General features: G+C 40.4%; 1 protein-coding gene across 1 annotated transcript in view; it reads right to left on the reverse strand.

Moving 5' to 3' along the window:
* Nucleotides 1–2,205: 2,205 nt before the first annotated feature.
* LOC138638129 (probable cation-transporting ATPase 13A4) overlaps nucleotides 2,206–16,082 on the reverse strand; it is a 285,554-nt gene continuing 271,677 nt past the window's right edge. Inside the window, exons 28-30 of the mRNA XM_069727162.1 lie at nucleotides 15,926–16,014; nucleotides 15,161–15,241; nucleotides 2,206–2,762 (exon numbers count right to left, since the gene is read on the reverse strand). Coding sequence (XP_069583263.1) covers nucleotides 2,544–2,762; nucleotides 15,161–15,241; nucleotides 15,926–16,014 — 389 coding nt within the window. The 3' untranslated portion in view covers nucleotides 2,206–2,543. The remainder of the gene's footprint in view (nucleotides 2,763–15,160; nucleotides 15,242–15,925; nucleotides 16,015–16,082) is intronic.

Here is a 16,082-nt window from a genome sequence, read left to right on the forward strand (position 1 = left end):
GGGGTCCAATTTCTCCTGTTACCCTAGGGAAAATACAAAACTGGGGGCTAAAAAATAATTTTTGTGGGAAAAAAATTTTGTTTTATTTTTATGGCTCTGCATTATAAACTTCTGTGAAGCCCTTGGTGGGTCAAAGTGCTCACCACACATCCAGATAAGTTCCTTAGGGGGTCTACTTTCCAAAATGGTGTCACTTGTGGGGGGTTTCAATGTTTAGGCACATCAGTGGCTCTCCAAACGCAACATGGCATCCCATCTCAATTCCTGTCAATTTTGCATTGAAAAGTCAAACGGCGCTCCTTCCCTTCCGAGCTCTCCCATGCGCCCAAACAGTGGTTTACTGCCACATATGGGGTATCAGCGTACTCGGGACAAATTGGACAACAACTTTTGAGGTCCAATTTCTTCTCTTACCCTTGGAAAAATAAAAAATTGGGGGCAAAAATATAATTTTTGTGAAAAAATATGATTTTTTATTTTTACGGTTCTGCATTATAAACTTCTGTGAAGCACTTGGTGGGTCAAAGTGCTCACCACACATCCAGATAAGTTCCTTAGGGGGTCTACTTTCCAAAATGGTGTCACTTGTGGGGGGTTTCAATGTTTAGGCACATCAGTGGCTCTCCAAACGCAACATGGCGTCCCATCTCAATTCCTGTCAATTTTGCATTGAAAAGTCAAATAGCGCTCCTTCCCTTCCGAGCTCTCCCATGCGCCCAAACAGTGGTTTACTGCCACATATGGGGTATCAGCGTACTCAGGACAAATTGGACAACAACTTTTTGGGTCCAATTTCTCCTGTTACCCTTGGTAAAATAAAACAAATTGGAGCTGAAGTAAATTTTTTGTGTAAAAAAGTTAAATGTTCATTTTTATTTAAACATTCCAAAAATTCCTATTAAACACCTGAAGGGTTAATAAACTTCTTGAATGTGGTTTTGAGCACCTTGAGGGGTGCAGTTTTTAGAATGGTGTCACACTTGGGCATTTTCTGTCATATAGACCCCTCAAAATGACTTCAAATGAGACGTGGTCCCTAAAAAAAAATGGTGTTGTAAAAATGAGAAATTGCTGGTCAACTTTTAACCCTTATAACTCCCTAACAAAAAAAAAAATTGGTTCCAAAATTATGCTGATGTAAAGGAGACATGTGGGAAATGTTACTTATTAAGTATTTTGTGTGACATATCTCTGTGATTTAATTGCATAAAAATTCAAAGTTTGAAAATTGCAAAATTTTCAAAATTTTCGCCAAATTTCCGTTTTTTTCACAAATAAACGCAGGTACTATCAAAGAAATTTTACCACTATCATGAAGTACAATATGTCACGAGAAAACAATGTCAGAATCACCAGGATCCGTTGAAGCGTTTCGGAGTTATAACCTCATAAAGGGACAGTGGTCAGAATTGTAAAAATTGGCCTGGTCATTAACGTGCAAACCACCCTTGGGGGTAAAGGGGTTAATGTCTTGCTAGGCATATTATAAATAAGCGCAGATGTTGAATAGTAAGTGCAGCAGCTATTATGTAATACATTACGGATGGCAAGCCAAATTCAGTATGCTCATTTTTTGCTGCTATACTAGAAAATGGATCATCTAACACTTGTTAGCACCTACACAAGCTATTTTGAGGTAGAATGGAAAAGAGGAAACCTTTACCCAAGAGTGGAAGAAGATTCAAGGGTTTTCACCTAGTTAGAGTTGGGGAATCACTATCTAGTTGTTGAGCCCAATCTTTCAGGTATTTGGTTAAAGAACCACTCCAGTGCTCTTTTTTTTATCCCTTTGTTAGGGATCACATGAGTTTAACCGAGGCTGTGTCATACTCACCGGTAGCCATCTTCACCCGTGTTCAGACCCATTCAGGCACCACGTGACTGCAGTTGTGACCTACCAAATCACACCATGGTTGCTGTGTGAAGTGGAGGTGACTTTTTTTTTTTAAAATCTTCTCAACTGAAGTCTATGGTAACTCAGAAAGAAGCTGTGTAGCCTTGTCTCATATACTTGTTTGAGAAAACTGACTTAAAAACACACAGCAATCCGGAGGCTTACAAAAGCCGTTATGTTGCGCCAGTTGTGAGCGGAGTGGGGCTGAAAACAGATGAAGGTGCCGATCAGCGATGTAGCGATAAGAATTACACTTACTCATCCATAGTTTTTACATCACATTGCATACCTTTTTATGTAAACTGCATAACTTATTAAAATAATATTTTTTAATTTTAGAAAGAGGAGATATACATTTACTTATGGCAAATATAAAAACATTTCTATACATTAAAAATGAAGAATCATACAGCCTAGATGTATTTCATGATGTTTCACATAGAAAATATGCATTCTACAATTAATGCGGATCCCAGAAGTGCTAGTCTAAAAATTGTTAAAATGCAAATGTTCCAATGACTTGGGATGATTATTGTTGATTGCGTGTGGCTTTGTAATTTTTATACTAGAGACTTTTAAACATAGAAGGGAAGAATGGAGTCATAAATAAGGAATAAAAGAAAAGCAAGAAAACAATTTGCTAATTTTGTCATGGATTCTCATTGATCTCAAAACTTGGGTTCACATAATCTCCCAGTTCACTTGTTAGTGCTATGTCAGTAGGAATTGCAACTTCCTTATGGTTGAGTGGAGGCCAATCAGGGTCTTTTGACAATAAGCGTTGGAGCTTCTTATATGGACTCTTGGATCTGTAGTTTGTCAGACGTTTTAACAAATTCCAGAGTTTTATGTTCTCAATTAGTGTTTCCTGCAAAAGTAAGAAAAGAAATTAATTCATTTAGTGTAACCTCTAAAATGTCTTACTAATTAAAAAATGTATCAAAGAACTTAGTGGATGCTTTCCTGAAACGGAAAGTACTTGCAAGCAGCAAGCAGCAAGCAGTTTCCGTTTCAGGAAAGCATCCACTATGTATTTCCTTTAAGTAGAGGGCTTTTCGGTCTCTTTCGTCCCGCTACATTTAGCCCAACTTGGGTCTCTCCCTAAGGTGGCTAGCATATATGTATCAAATAACTTAGAAATTGACAAAGTATTCTCTGTGTAATGGAACTAAATAAATTCTCTTTCTTTGACCATAGTGAAAAAAAAGAAAAAAAAAAAATACCATAAAATTTGGGTTTGTTTTTTTGTCTGTAAGACGTCCTTCACGTTACAGATACTAGGATGTTAACATTCACAAAAGGTATCCTTCGGATGTGCATGCACTAATAATAATAAAAAAAGGGCAATATTTTCCCAAAAGCATGCATTTTAGTATAATCGTGTTAAAAGGGGTATTCTACTTTTTAGAAAAGTGGGCCCCAATAGATTTCAGCAATTTAAAACTACTAATAAAGATAGTGATCAGACCTCCCTGCTCCAGTGCCAGCTCTCCGCCACTGCTGCGGTCTCTGTTTTTTGGCTGCAGTGATCAACATTCACTGCATCCATCATTAAACTCAACAGCTCTCTTGATGTAGATAACTTGAGCTGCTGATCTCAGTAATTGTGTGCAGTAATGATGTTACCTTCCGGTATCACATCACCTCTGTAGCCAAAACAGAGAGACTGGAGCAACGGCAGAGTGCCAGTGTTGGAGAAGGGGAGGACGACTACTATCTGTCGCTGTTGTTTTACATTGTAGGAATCATTTGGAGTCAATTTTTCTAAAATCAAAAACACAGATAGTACTCCACTGCTTCACCACTGGCTCCCCACCACTGCCACTGTTTCTTTGTTTTGGCTGCAGTGGTGGCACTACAATACAGCTCACCCCTTTAATATGTAATATGTAATAATGAGCTATAAGTTCCGTATGGATTGCTTGCATATCTGTAGGATATGCCAATCCATTGCTACTCTCAGAAAAAGCTGGGGAAGACAATAGTTCTAAATTAGCATGCTAAATGTAGTGTTGTTGTCATAAATTTGTTGCAGGGTATCCCAAGACCAGGGGCTCCTTCCCTGTCCCTAACGTTAGAGGAGCCCTAGCTCATCCTGCTCCCTGAATTACTTCTGATGGTGAAGATGCAAGGGGCCATATACCTTGCCTTAGCTCCTGAATCTGCCCTCAGTCTGTATCATTCCCCACCCAGGGAAGAGGGGAGTAGTAGTGTACCGTAGTATACCAACTAGAATAACAAGGTAATACGAACAGGGGTAATAAAAAATACCAAACATACAAATATACTCACAAATACAACAGATGAATGCACTGGGGAGTGGATGATGGGGTTAAACCAAAGTAGGGAAAGAAAGGGAATAATCACACACTCAAAATGTAGCAACAATCACAGCCACCAAACGCCTTCTCCTATAATAATCAACAACAATCTGCAGCCATGCAGCAAAATCACTCTGACAATGAATGCTAGCCAAGGCCCAGATTATATAGGAGATGTGAGTGGTTAACAGTGCACAGATGAGAGATTTAATGTTCCAGGAGCTCTGAACAGAGAAGATGAATAATATTATGACCTCTTTGTCATTTTCTCTAAACCATTTCTGAGCAATTCTAGGAAAGCATTTTTTCTTTCGTTATCTCTTTTATTCCATGCGATTGTATACACCGTACTATTTTATTCCACTTTTGTAACATCTTTATATATATTTTTATAAACACTGCTTACCTTTCCAGATTAAATATATAAAATGTAATAGCTCTATTCCTCTTGCTCTGTAAACCGCTCACCTGAAGCCATATGCTACCTTTAACCCCTTCACCCCGAAGACTGTTTTCACCTTCCTGACCAGGCTTATTTTTACAATTCTGACCACTGTCACTTTATGAAGTCATAACTCTAGAACGCTTCAATGGATCCCGGTGATTCTGAGACTATTTTCTTGTGAAATTTTGTGCGTTATGATAGTGGTAACATTTCTTTGATATGACGTGCATTTATTAAAAAGATGGAAACTTGGCAAAAATTTTGAAATGTTCACAATTTTCACATTTTTAATTTTTACGCCCTTAAATCAGAGAGTCAAATTGCACAAAATAGTTAATAAATAAAATTTCCCACATGTCTGCTTTACATTAGCACAATTTTGGAAACATTATTTTTTTTGTTAGGAAGGGTTAAAATTTGACCATCGGTTTCTATTTTTTCAACAAAAACATTTGCAAACACTTTTGAAGTGACTTTGAGGGGCATATATGACAGAAAATACCCCAAAATGACACCATTCTAAAAACTGCAGCACTCAAGGTACTCAAAACCACATTCAAGAAGTTTATTAACCCTTCAGGTGCTTCACAGGGAATTTTGGAATGTGGAAGAAAAAAATAAACATTTACCGGTACTTTTCTTTCACAAAAATGTTCCTTTAGACCTTTTTTTTTTACTTTCGCAAGCGGAACAGGAGAAAATGGACAATGCATTTTGTTGTGCAATTTCTCCTGAGCATGGCAATACTCCATTTGTGGGGGAAATCTACTGTTTTGGCACACGGCAGGGCTCTTAAGGGAAGGAGCGTCATTTCACTTTTTCAATGTAAAATTTGCTGATGCCTTGTCGCTTTTGGAGAGCCCTTGATGTGCCAAAACAGTGGAAACCCCTCTCAAGTGACCCCATTTTGGAAATTATAAATTTTAGGAATTTATCTACAGATGTAGTGATGATTTTGACTCCAGAAACAAGCAGCAGTGGATGTTGCTGAGTGAAAAACTGCCATTGTAGTAACCAGTACATTATGCCCAGCTCATGCTTTTTTCGAGACATGCACCTGTAAATTAGGTGGGCTCTCGTCACTACAGAAATGCCAGACATGTAGGCGCTAAATGTGGTCTAGGCACACTGGTGCTCAGAAGGGGGGGCATTTGGATTTGGGAGCACAGAATTTGCTGAATTTCTTTTGGGGAGCGTAAAGCCATTTAGCTTTTTCAAAGCCTTTGAACTACCAGTGGAAGCCCCCTATATTTCCATTAACAGATGACAGACCTGATTGGTGACTTGCTTTTTTTTTGGATTGAGTGGAAGCTTTTATTGGGATAATTTTAAATAACGTTTGGGATCACATTTATCTGGCTCTCTACGATGAGCACTTACTTTGGGGTTTCAATCTAAATCTTCAAGTGACGTGTCAGATGGAACCCCCGAGGGATCCAATCACTACAAGGAGGCAGCAGAGTTACTCTGGACTCCGTCTGGCCTCTGTTCAGCGGTGTCATTTCCAAAAGTGCACAAAACTATGGCCTACAGCACTTTTATGCAATCCTAAACAGACGGACACCGCCGGATCACAGGTCAGATGGCGTCCATAGTGCCTCTATCTGCCTCACTATTTTGAATCTTCCGCCGGGGGTTCTGTCTGAATCACGTATTTCAGAGATTTACACAGAAACCCCGGTGTAAGCGCTGAGCACAGAATAAATGTGCGCCAAGCCTTACTGCGATCTTTGGGAGGCAGAATGAAAAAATCAGCAGCATGTGAAGAATTGGTTTTATGTATTTTTTACGCCATTCCTCATGCAGTATAAGTGGTTAGGCGACTTTATTCTTTGGGTCAGTGTGATTACAGTGATGGCAGAATTATTTCAGGTTTTTATGTTTGGCTGTCGTCACACACTAAAAGACGCTTTTTATTGTGGAAACTAGTTTTTGCATCACTATATTTTGAGAGCTATAATTTTTTCATATTTCGGCCGACAGTGTCATGTTATGGCCTGTTTTTTTTCTGGTCAAGCTGTCGCTTTTATGGGTACTATTTTCGAGCACATGACATTTTTTATCGCTTTCTATTGCGATTTTTTGGGAGACAGAATGAACAAAAAACAGCAATTCAGTAATTGCCTTTTGTTTTTATACCTTTCCGCGTGTGGTAAAATTGATAAGGCCGATTTATTCTTCGGATCAATACTTATTACAGCGATACTACAGTTATACAGTGTCATGTTTTTATGTTTTGGCTGTGAGACAGTGACCGGCGTTAGTGTGAATGGCCAGTATGTGTCGCAGAGGTCGAGGTCATCTGCGCTGTAAGCCTGGAATGTTTCTCTGGGACCACGTACCTTGTTTAGCTTATGGGGGCTGGGCTTGCAGGTTAGCCAGAGAGTTGGGCGGGTCTGGCTAACCACCTACCTCCCATCAATGGGTGTGTCTCATGGTATATAACGAGACTGTTGTTTGGTCACATGGTATCTGTGTTGGAAGGTTTTTGAAGAGGGCAGGTTTTTCCTGGAAGCACATGGAGGAGGTCATGTGCCTGCAGAGTCCGTGACGGTTATCTGAGCTGGGGGAAGACACCATCCTTCTGAGATATATAGTGCAAGTGACTAGCACACTCCAAGATATCGTGATGCAAACGGGGGTTTATTTACATACAGTAATCAAACGTTTCGGTCAATATAGGACCTTCATCAGTGTACTATAAGGGAATATATACAAAAGAATAAACGTAAATATAAAAAAATATAACAAAATATAATAGATAACAAAAAAGCAAAATACAAAAAAACAAAAGTATATACATCACGGAATTGGACGGTCATGTACATGGATCATCATAGACAACTCCAATAAAAACATACATAATATCATGCATCTCTGTTTATAGGGTATATATATAGAAATGAATAGACACGTATGAATGTGGTAGCTAGGGTATTTTAAAGGGAAAATCCGGAAAGGAAGGGTTTCCAAAGGAATGACATGGGTTAGGTAGATCAATCTGGAAAGCGCTTTTAAAGAAAAACCAAATAACTGGATGGACAACGTACCTAGAGATAGCTGTAAGCCATGATAGAGCCCCCAATTAAAGAGATAATTGCATCTATGAGAGAAGCAATGGGTACATACTTAAATAGAAGAAAAGGCGGTATAGCTATTAAAGACCCCAAAGAGGCTAGGTACATACCTAAGACAACAGGCCCTGGAAAAATTGTGGGCCACAAAGCACAGTGGAGTCTGCCTAAAGCAAAGGCATATGAGACAGTATAAGAATACTGGCACAGACAAGCGCTAAACAGAGAAAAAGCCACGTGCTGTGATGGAAACGGAGGACTTACCCACTGGTATATGAAACTAGAATACACGCGGTGTCCACCGCAAGTGTAATAGGAAGGGACGTGCCCGGTGTGTCTATTTATAGTAAAAGCAGGCAGCGCTAATGTCCGCGCTGAAGAGCGGCTCGGGGTGACCGGAAGGGGCGGAGCGGTAGTGACGAGAGCGTCACATGACCGCAAAAGGCAGAGAGAGGTGCGTTCCACTCATAGAAGCAGACCACAAGGAAAAATGGTTGTGCGTTCCACCTGAACAGCCGCAGAAAAGGCGAGGTGCGGCGAGGGTGCCGGCAATGTATGACCTAAAGGGCAAAAAGGTGCTAGTTCCACATGTTGGAGGAACATAATGATACATTACTAGGGGTGACCACAATAAGGTGCAGTAATAGTGTGTGTGTCGTATGGAAGCTAAGTCAGAAGAGATGATACAGTAACGTACGACAAATCGGACAAATATAATGGTGTATTCCAAATAGTGAGCCGCTTTTACAGAATGAAGTAAGGTGGCCGTAGAGTGTCCCCACAGATAGAGATGGAGATGAATTCAGAAAGGTCGATTCTGTAAAGAGAGAGGCATAATTAATATGGGGAAAACCAACACCGTACAGCTATGAGGCAAAAATTAAAAATATATAATAATAGTAAAATGGACAACTCTGGATAATAGGACTAAAATATAGTAGATGAACTATGAAGGCATGTGGTGCAAAGATATACACAATGTGGGACTAGTTGGCAGGGCCACATTGTAAAAAGTAAAAAATTATAGATAATATATATAGCCCTTATATCAGAGTATACAATCTAGATCTAACATGTGGTATAATGTATAATGGAACACTACCTAAGAGCAGCTACGCCGTGGAACATACATATTGAAAATATATGGACATAAACCTTAGATATATGGTCGTCACACATAGGAGTCCACTGGTGCTTGTATAATGTCAAAAAGCTGAAACGTAAATAGTCATCCAGAGTAATCACAATGCGGTAAAGATTACAACAGATAAAAGTGACCGTGGACAAGAGGCAACAACATATGAACCATGACTCTGTATCAAATAAAGGATGATAGCTCATAGTCTCTGTTTAGGCCTTTCGGGCTTAACGTATCAAGCTCATGGATCCAGTATGCCTCTCTACGCTTAAGCATAGTTACCCGATCCCCCCCACGTCGGGGTGGTGTGACCTGTTCGATAATCTGGAACTTAAGTTGAGATAAATTGTGTCCTTTTTCCACAAAGTGTGATGGTAAGGGAAGTAACAGATTTTTGCATCGTATGGTAGATTTATGTTTAGAGATTCTAGCTTTGACAGGTTGGGTGGTTTCGCCTATATACAACAATCCGCACGGGCATTTAATTAAATATACTGCGAAATTTGTGTTACAAGTAAAGAAATTATTGATGGGATAGCTCTTGCCAGTATGCGGATGATGAATTATGTTGCCCCTAAGTATGTTATTACACTGATTACAGTTCAGACATGGGAAAGTCCCTGTTTTAGGGTGGCTCAAAAAACGTTGTGTAGTATGTGGTTGAATTGAGCCGATGTCTGCTCGTATCAGACTGTCTTTTATGTTGCGCGGCCTCTTAAAACAGGGTAAGAAAGGTTGTTGGAATTCTTTAACGCTAGGATATGCCATCTGTAAGATGTGCCAATGCTGGCGAATGGTCTTGTGGAGTATATAGGCAGCCGGGTGATATTGGTGTATGAAAGGAATCCGTGAGGAGGCGGGGGGTCTTTTAATAATGTTATGGTCCGTGGTGGCATTGTCTAAAATGCGTAATGGATAGCCCCTTTCACGGAATTTCGATTTCATCTCTGAAATTCTCTGATCTTTGATCACAGGATCGGAGACAATTTTAGTTACTCTATTCAGCTGAGACTTTGGGATAGATTTCTTCATGTTGGGCGGATGGAAGCTATTATAGTGTAACAAACTGTTACGATCCGTAGGTTTTGAATACAGATCAGTGGATAAGTTACCATCGGTGTCCTTATTGACCAATGTGTCCAAGAAGCTGATTTGATGGGGGTCATGTGACATAGTGAAATCTAGTCCGGGCCACGCATTTTTAAGGAATTGGAAGAAAATCTGTAATGAGTCGAGGTCGCCTTTCCAGATACAAAATATATCATCGATGTATCTTTTCCATGTTAATACATGTTGACGGAAAAGACTATTGGTGTAGATCAGGGTATCCTCGTAATGGGCCATGTAAGCATTGGCATATGGGGGTGCCACATTAGAGCCCATGGCCGAGCCCTTGGTTTGGAGGTAGTATGAATCCTCGAACAAGAAGAAATTGTTGTTAAGGACAATAGACAACAGTGTACAGCAGAGATCTATGAGACCAGAGTTGGTATTGTTGTTGGAAAGAAGCCACCGAGTGGAGTGGATGCCATCTGTGTGTGGTATAGATGTATATAGGTCCTTCACATCGAAGGACACCAATATGGCATCAGGAGGGACCGGAGTGATATCCTCAATAATTTGCAGAAAGGCTCCTGTGTCGAGTAAGAAGGACCGGGTATTCCTGATCATGGGTGTGAGGATTTTTTCTAAATAGATTGAAATGGGGGCTAGAACAGAGTCCAAGGGGTGTGAGACTTTCATTCACTTTGTGGATAAGTCATTTAAAAACCTGCGGAAAGATGTAGACAGGGGATTAATCCACTATCCCTCGAACTTGTCCGTAATAGAGAGACAGGCCCTAAAATCTTTACAACAAGAAAAGGACATAATTATTAAGCCAGCAGATAAGGGTGGAGCCATAGTGATAATGGATAAACTCCATTATAGGAACGAAGTATACCGCCAGTTGGGGGACTCTACTACCTACAGAAAATTATCCCATAACCCGACAACGGCTATTCAAGACACTGTTAAAACCACATTAGACGAGTTCCAGACACGCGGCATACTGGACGATAAAACACACGCCTTTTTAATTAAAAAACATCCGATCACGCCTGTTTTTTACATTCTCCCCAAGATCCATAAAGACCTACACAACCCACCAGGGCGACCCATTGTAGCCTCCACGGACTCTGTTCTAGCCCCCATTTCAATCTATTTAGAAAAAATCCTCACACCCATGATCAGGAATACCCGGTCCTTCTTACTCGACACAGGAGCCTTTCTGCAAATTATTGAGGATATCACTCCGGTCCCTCCTGATGCCATATTGGTGTCCTTCGATGTGAAGGACCTATATACATCTATACCACACACAGATGGCATCCACTCCACTCGGTGGCTTCTTTCCAACAACAATACCAACTCTGGTCTCATAGATCTCTGCTGTACACTGTTGTCTATTGTCCTTAACAACAATTTCTTCTTGTTCGAGGATTCATACTACCTCCAAACCAAGGGCTCGGCCATGGGCTCTAATGTGGCACCCCCATATGCCAATGCTTACATGGCCCATTACGAGGATACCCTGATCTACACCAATAGTCTTTTCCGTCAACATGTATTAACATGGAAAAGATACATCGATGATATATTTTGTATCTGGAAAGGCGACCTCGACTCATTACAGATTTTCTTCCAATTCCTTAAAAATGCGTGGCCCGGACTAGATTTCACTATGTCACATGACCCCCATCAAATCAGCTTCTTGGACACATTGGTCAATAAGGACACCGATGGTAACTTATCCACTGATCTGTATTCAAAACCTACGGATCGTAACAGTTTGTTACACTATAATAGCTTCCATCCGCCCAACATGAAGAAATCTATCCCAAAGTCTCAGCTGAATAGAGTAACTAAAATTGTCTCCGATCCTGTGATCAAAGATCAGAGAATTTCAGAGATGAAATCGAAATTCCGTGAAAGGGGCTATCCATTACGCATTTTAGACAATGCCACCACGGACCATAACATTATTAAAAGACCCCCCGCCTCCTCACGGATTCCTTTCATACACCAATATCACCCGGCTGCCTATATACTCCACAAGACCATTCGCCAGCATTGGCACATCTTACAGATGGCATATCCTAGCGTTAAAGAATTCCAACAACCTTTCTTACCCTGTTTTAAGAGGCCGCGCAACATAAAAGACAGTCTGATACGAGCAGACATCGGCTCAATTCAACCACATACTACACAACGTTTTTTGAGCCACCCTAAAACAGGGACTTTCCCATGTCTGAACTGTAATCAGTGTAATAACATACTTAGGGGCAACATAATTCATCATCCGCATACTGGCAAGAGCTATCCCATCAATAATTTCTTTACTTGTAACACAAATTTCGCAGTATATTTAATTAAATGCCCGTGCGGATTGTTGTATATAGGCGAAACCACCCAACCTGTCAAAGCTAGAATCTCTAAACATAAATCTACCATACGATGCAAAAATCTGTTACTTCCCTTACCATCACACTTTGTGGAAAAAGGACACAATTTATCTCAACTTAAGTTCCAGATTATCGAACAGGTCACACCACCCCGACGTGGGGGGGATCGGGTAACTATGCTTAAGCGTAGAGAGGCATACTGGATCCATGAGCTTGATACGTTAAGCCCGAAAGGCCTAAACAGAGACTATGAGCTATCATCCTTTATTTGATACAGAGTCATGGTTCATATGTTGTTGCCTCTTGTCCACGGTCACTTTTATCTGTTGTAATCTTTACCGCATTGTGATTACTCTGGATGACTATTTACGTTTCAGCTTTTTGACATTATACAAGCACCAGTGGACTCCTATGTGTGACGACCATATATCTAAGGTTTATGTCCATATATTTTCAATATGTATGTTCCACGGCGTAGCTGCTCTTAGGTAGTGTTCCATTATACATTATACCACATGTTAGATCTAGATTGTATACTCTGATATAAGGGCTATATATATTATCTATAATTTTTTACTTTTTACAATGTGGCCCTGCCAACTAGTCCCACATTGTGTATATCTTTGCACCACATGCCTTCATAGTTCATCTACTATATTTTAGTCCTATTATCCAGAGTTGTCCATTTTACTATTATTATATATTTTTAATTTTTGCCTCATAGCTGTACGGTGTTGGTTTTCCCCATATTAATTATGCCTCTCTCTTTACAGAATCGACCTTTCTGAATTCATCTCCATCTCTATCTGTGGGGACACTCTACGGCCACCTTACTTCATTCTGTAAAAGCGGCTCACTATTTGGAATACACCATTATATTTGTCCGATTTGTCGTACGTTACTGTATCATCTCTTCTGACTTAGCTTCCATACGACACACACACTATTACTGCACCTTATTGTGGTCACCCCTAGTAATGTATCATTATGTTCCTCCAACATGTGGAACTAGCACCTTTTTGCCCTTTAGGTCATACATTGCCGGCACCCTCGCCGCACCTCGCCTTTTCTGCGGCTGTTCAGGTGGAACGCACAACCATTTTTCCTTGTGGTCTGCTTCTATGAGTGGAACGCACCTCTCTCTGCCTTTTGCGGTCATGTGACGCTCTCGTCACTACCGCTCCGCCCCTTCCGGTCACCCCGAGCCGCTCTTCAGCGCGGACATTAGCGCTGCCTGCTTTTACTATAAATAGACACACCGGGCACGTCCCTTCCTATTACACTTGCGGTGGACACCGCGTGTATTCTAGTTTCATATACCAGTGGGTAAGTCCTCCGTTTCCATCACAGCACGTGGCTTTTTCTCTGTTTAGCGCTTGTCTGTGCCAGTATTCTTATACTGTCTCATATGCCTTTGCTTTAGGCAGACTCCACTGTGCTTTGTGGCCCACAATTTTTCCAGGGCCTGTTGTCTTAGGTATGTACCTAGCCTCTTTGGGGTCTTTAATAGCTATACCGCCTTTTCTTCTATTTAAGTATGTACCCATTGCTTCTCTCATAGATGCAATTATCTCTTTAATTGGGGGCTCTATCATGGCTTACAGCTATCTCTAGGTACGTTGTCCATCCAGTTATTTGGTTTTTCTTTAAAAGCGCTTTCCAGATTGATCTACCTAACCCATGTCATTCCTTTGGAAACCCTTCCTTTCCGGATTTTCCCTTTAAAATACCCTAGCTACCACATTCATACGTGTCTATTCATTTCTATATATATACCCTATAAACAGAGATGCATGATATTATGTATGTTTTTATTGGAGTTGTCTATGATGATCCATGTACATGACCGTCCAATTCCGTGATGTATATACTTTTGTTTTTTTGTATTTTGCTTTTTTGTTATCTATTATATTTTGTTATATTTTTTTATATTTACGTTTATTCTTTTGTATATATTCCCTTATAGTACACTGATGAAGGTCCTATATTGACCGAAACGTTTGATTACTGTATGTAAATAAACCCCCGTTTGCATCACGATATCTTGGAGTGTGCTAGTCACTTGCACTATATATACCGGGGTTTGGGAACCCATGATTATGCACCTCCTCCTCTAGGCTGTGCTGAAGTATTTTCTATACCACCATCCTTCTGAGAGTCTCATCTCCTGGGACCTTGGTGCCGAAGTCTTCATCTGCGCATGCGCTGCCCCCGGCGCCCATTTTCCCAGAGTCCACTGCACAGGAAACCATGGAACTGCGGGGGCTCTGGCCTTTCACAAAATGTTGGCAGAGCCCCCCACAGCATAGGACACCCGTAGCGGCATGCCGCACATCGGAACACCCCCTCATCCAAGCCTGCGGCCTGCAGCATCACCCTACTTCTGCCTCCTTACAGCAGCGACCCTGGGACCCCGCTTCACCGCAGACACCACCCCCGGTAAGCAATAAGATGCATGGATTATAAGAAGCACCAGTATTTTATTTTAAAAAAATCTTATTTTTCTCCCCAAAATTTGGGGTGCGTCTTATAATCCGAAAAATAAGGTAATTATCCTGTCGATTAGAGACAGCAGAGATGCGTCCCCTGACAAATTGGTGGCAGCGGTGGTACCTGCAAGACACCCCTTCCTGTAAACCCTGACAAATTGGTGACAGTGATGGGATCTCCCCGGTGCGCTCCTTGACAATTATTTATTTTACAAAACAGCAGACAGACATTTCTTTTTTAAATATCTGAATATCTGTAGATTTGCTTTGTCAAATGGTAAGATGAAAAATCTACATATTATTTCTTTCAAGTGATGACATTTCACATTTAGACCATGGCTTAACTTGTTACTTACCTCAGAAACATATGAAAGTGCTAATATAATAAGCAGCATAATTATTATAGAACCTCTCCACAGGAGGGGAGTACATACAAGCTGGAAGAAAAGGAAAAAATATTACATTCCATTCATCACAAATAGATTACAATGAAACGTAAGCAACTAAAGAATGTGTAACTGCAGGTGACCCTGACACAAAGCAGTAGGCAAGAAATGAACAGGCAAGAACTTAGAATTTAAATTTTACATAGATTGAAAATAAGACATGGAACAATCAAGTTCAACCTTTCTCCACCACCAACCTTTCTCTACATTCTCGATCACTAGATTATTTATAACCCACAATGCCATTCGTTGTGAGAAAAGCATTCAGCCCCTTTTTTTAAATGCTGCTATAGTGCCTGCCATTACAACTTCTTGGGGTCAGCATTCCTTAGTGTGACTGCTCTAACTGTAAAGAACCCTTTCCAATTTAGCTGCTGGAATAAACTTTCCTCCAGACGTAATGATTGCCCTCTGGTCTCTTTGTATTGACCACACATGTGTTTATACATAGGAAAAAGCCTCAGGAGAGATCTCAATTATAAGGCAAAGAAGCCCAGCTTTTCCAAGCTGTCATCATATGATAGACCTTCCATCCCTTGTAATAATTTAGATGGCTGCCCTTTAAACTTACTCCAATTTCCCATATTCTTTTTGAAATGCGGAGCCAAAAATTGGATCTCATATTTTAGATGTGGTCTTACAAGAGATTTATAGAGTTGTAATAATAGTACTTACTTCCATAGCTCTATACAGATTAGAAATATTTGCAAATAGTAGAAAAAGACACACTGCAAACTGGACTAAAATCACAATAACAAAAATATCTGAAAAAAAAAGAGAAAAAGAATACTACATCACCACCAATTATTTCCTAATCAATTAAATTACCGTA

Source organism: Ranitomeya imitator, chromosome 5 (genome assembly GCF_032444005.1).
Source record: "Ranitomeya imitator isolate aRanImi1 chromosome 5, aRanImi1.pri, whole genome shotgun sequence".
Taxonomy (NCBI): domain Eukaryota; kingdom Metazoa; phylum Chordata; class Amphibia; order Anura; family Dendrobatidae; genus Ranitomeya; species Ranitomeya imitator.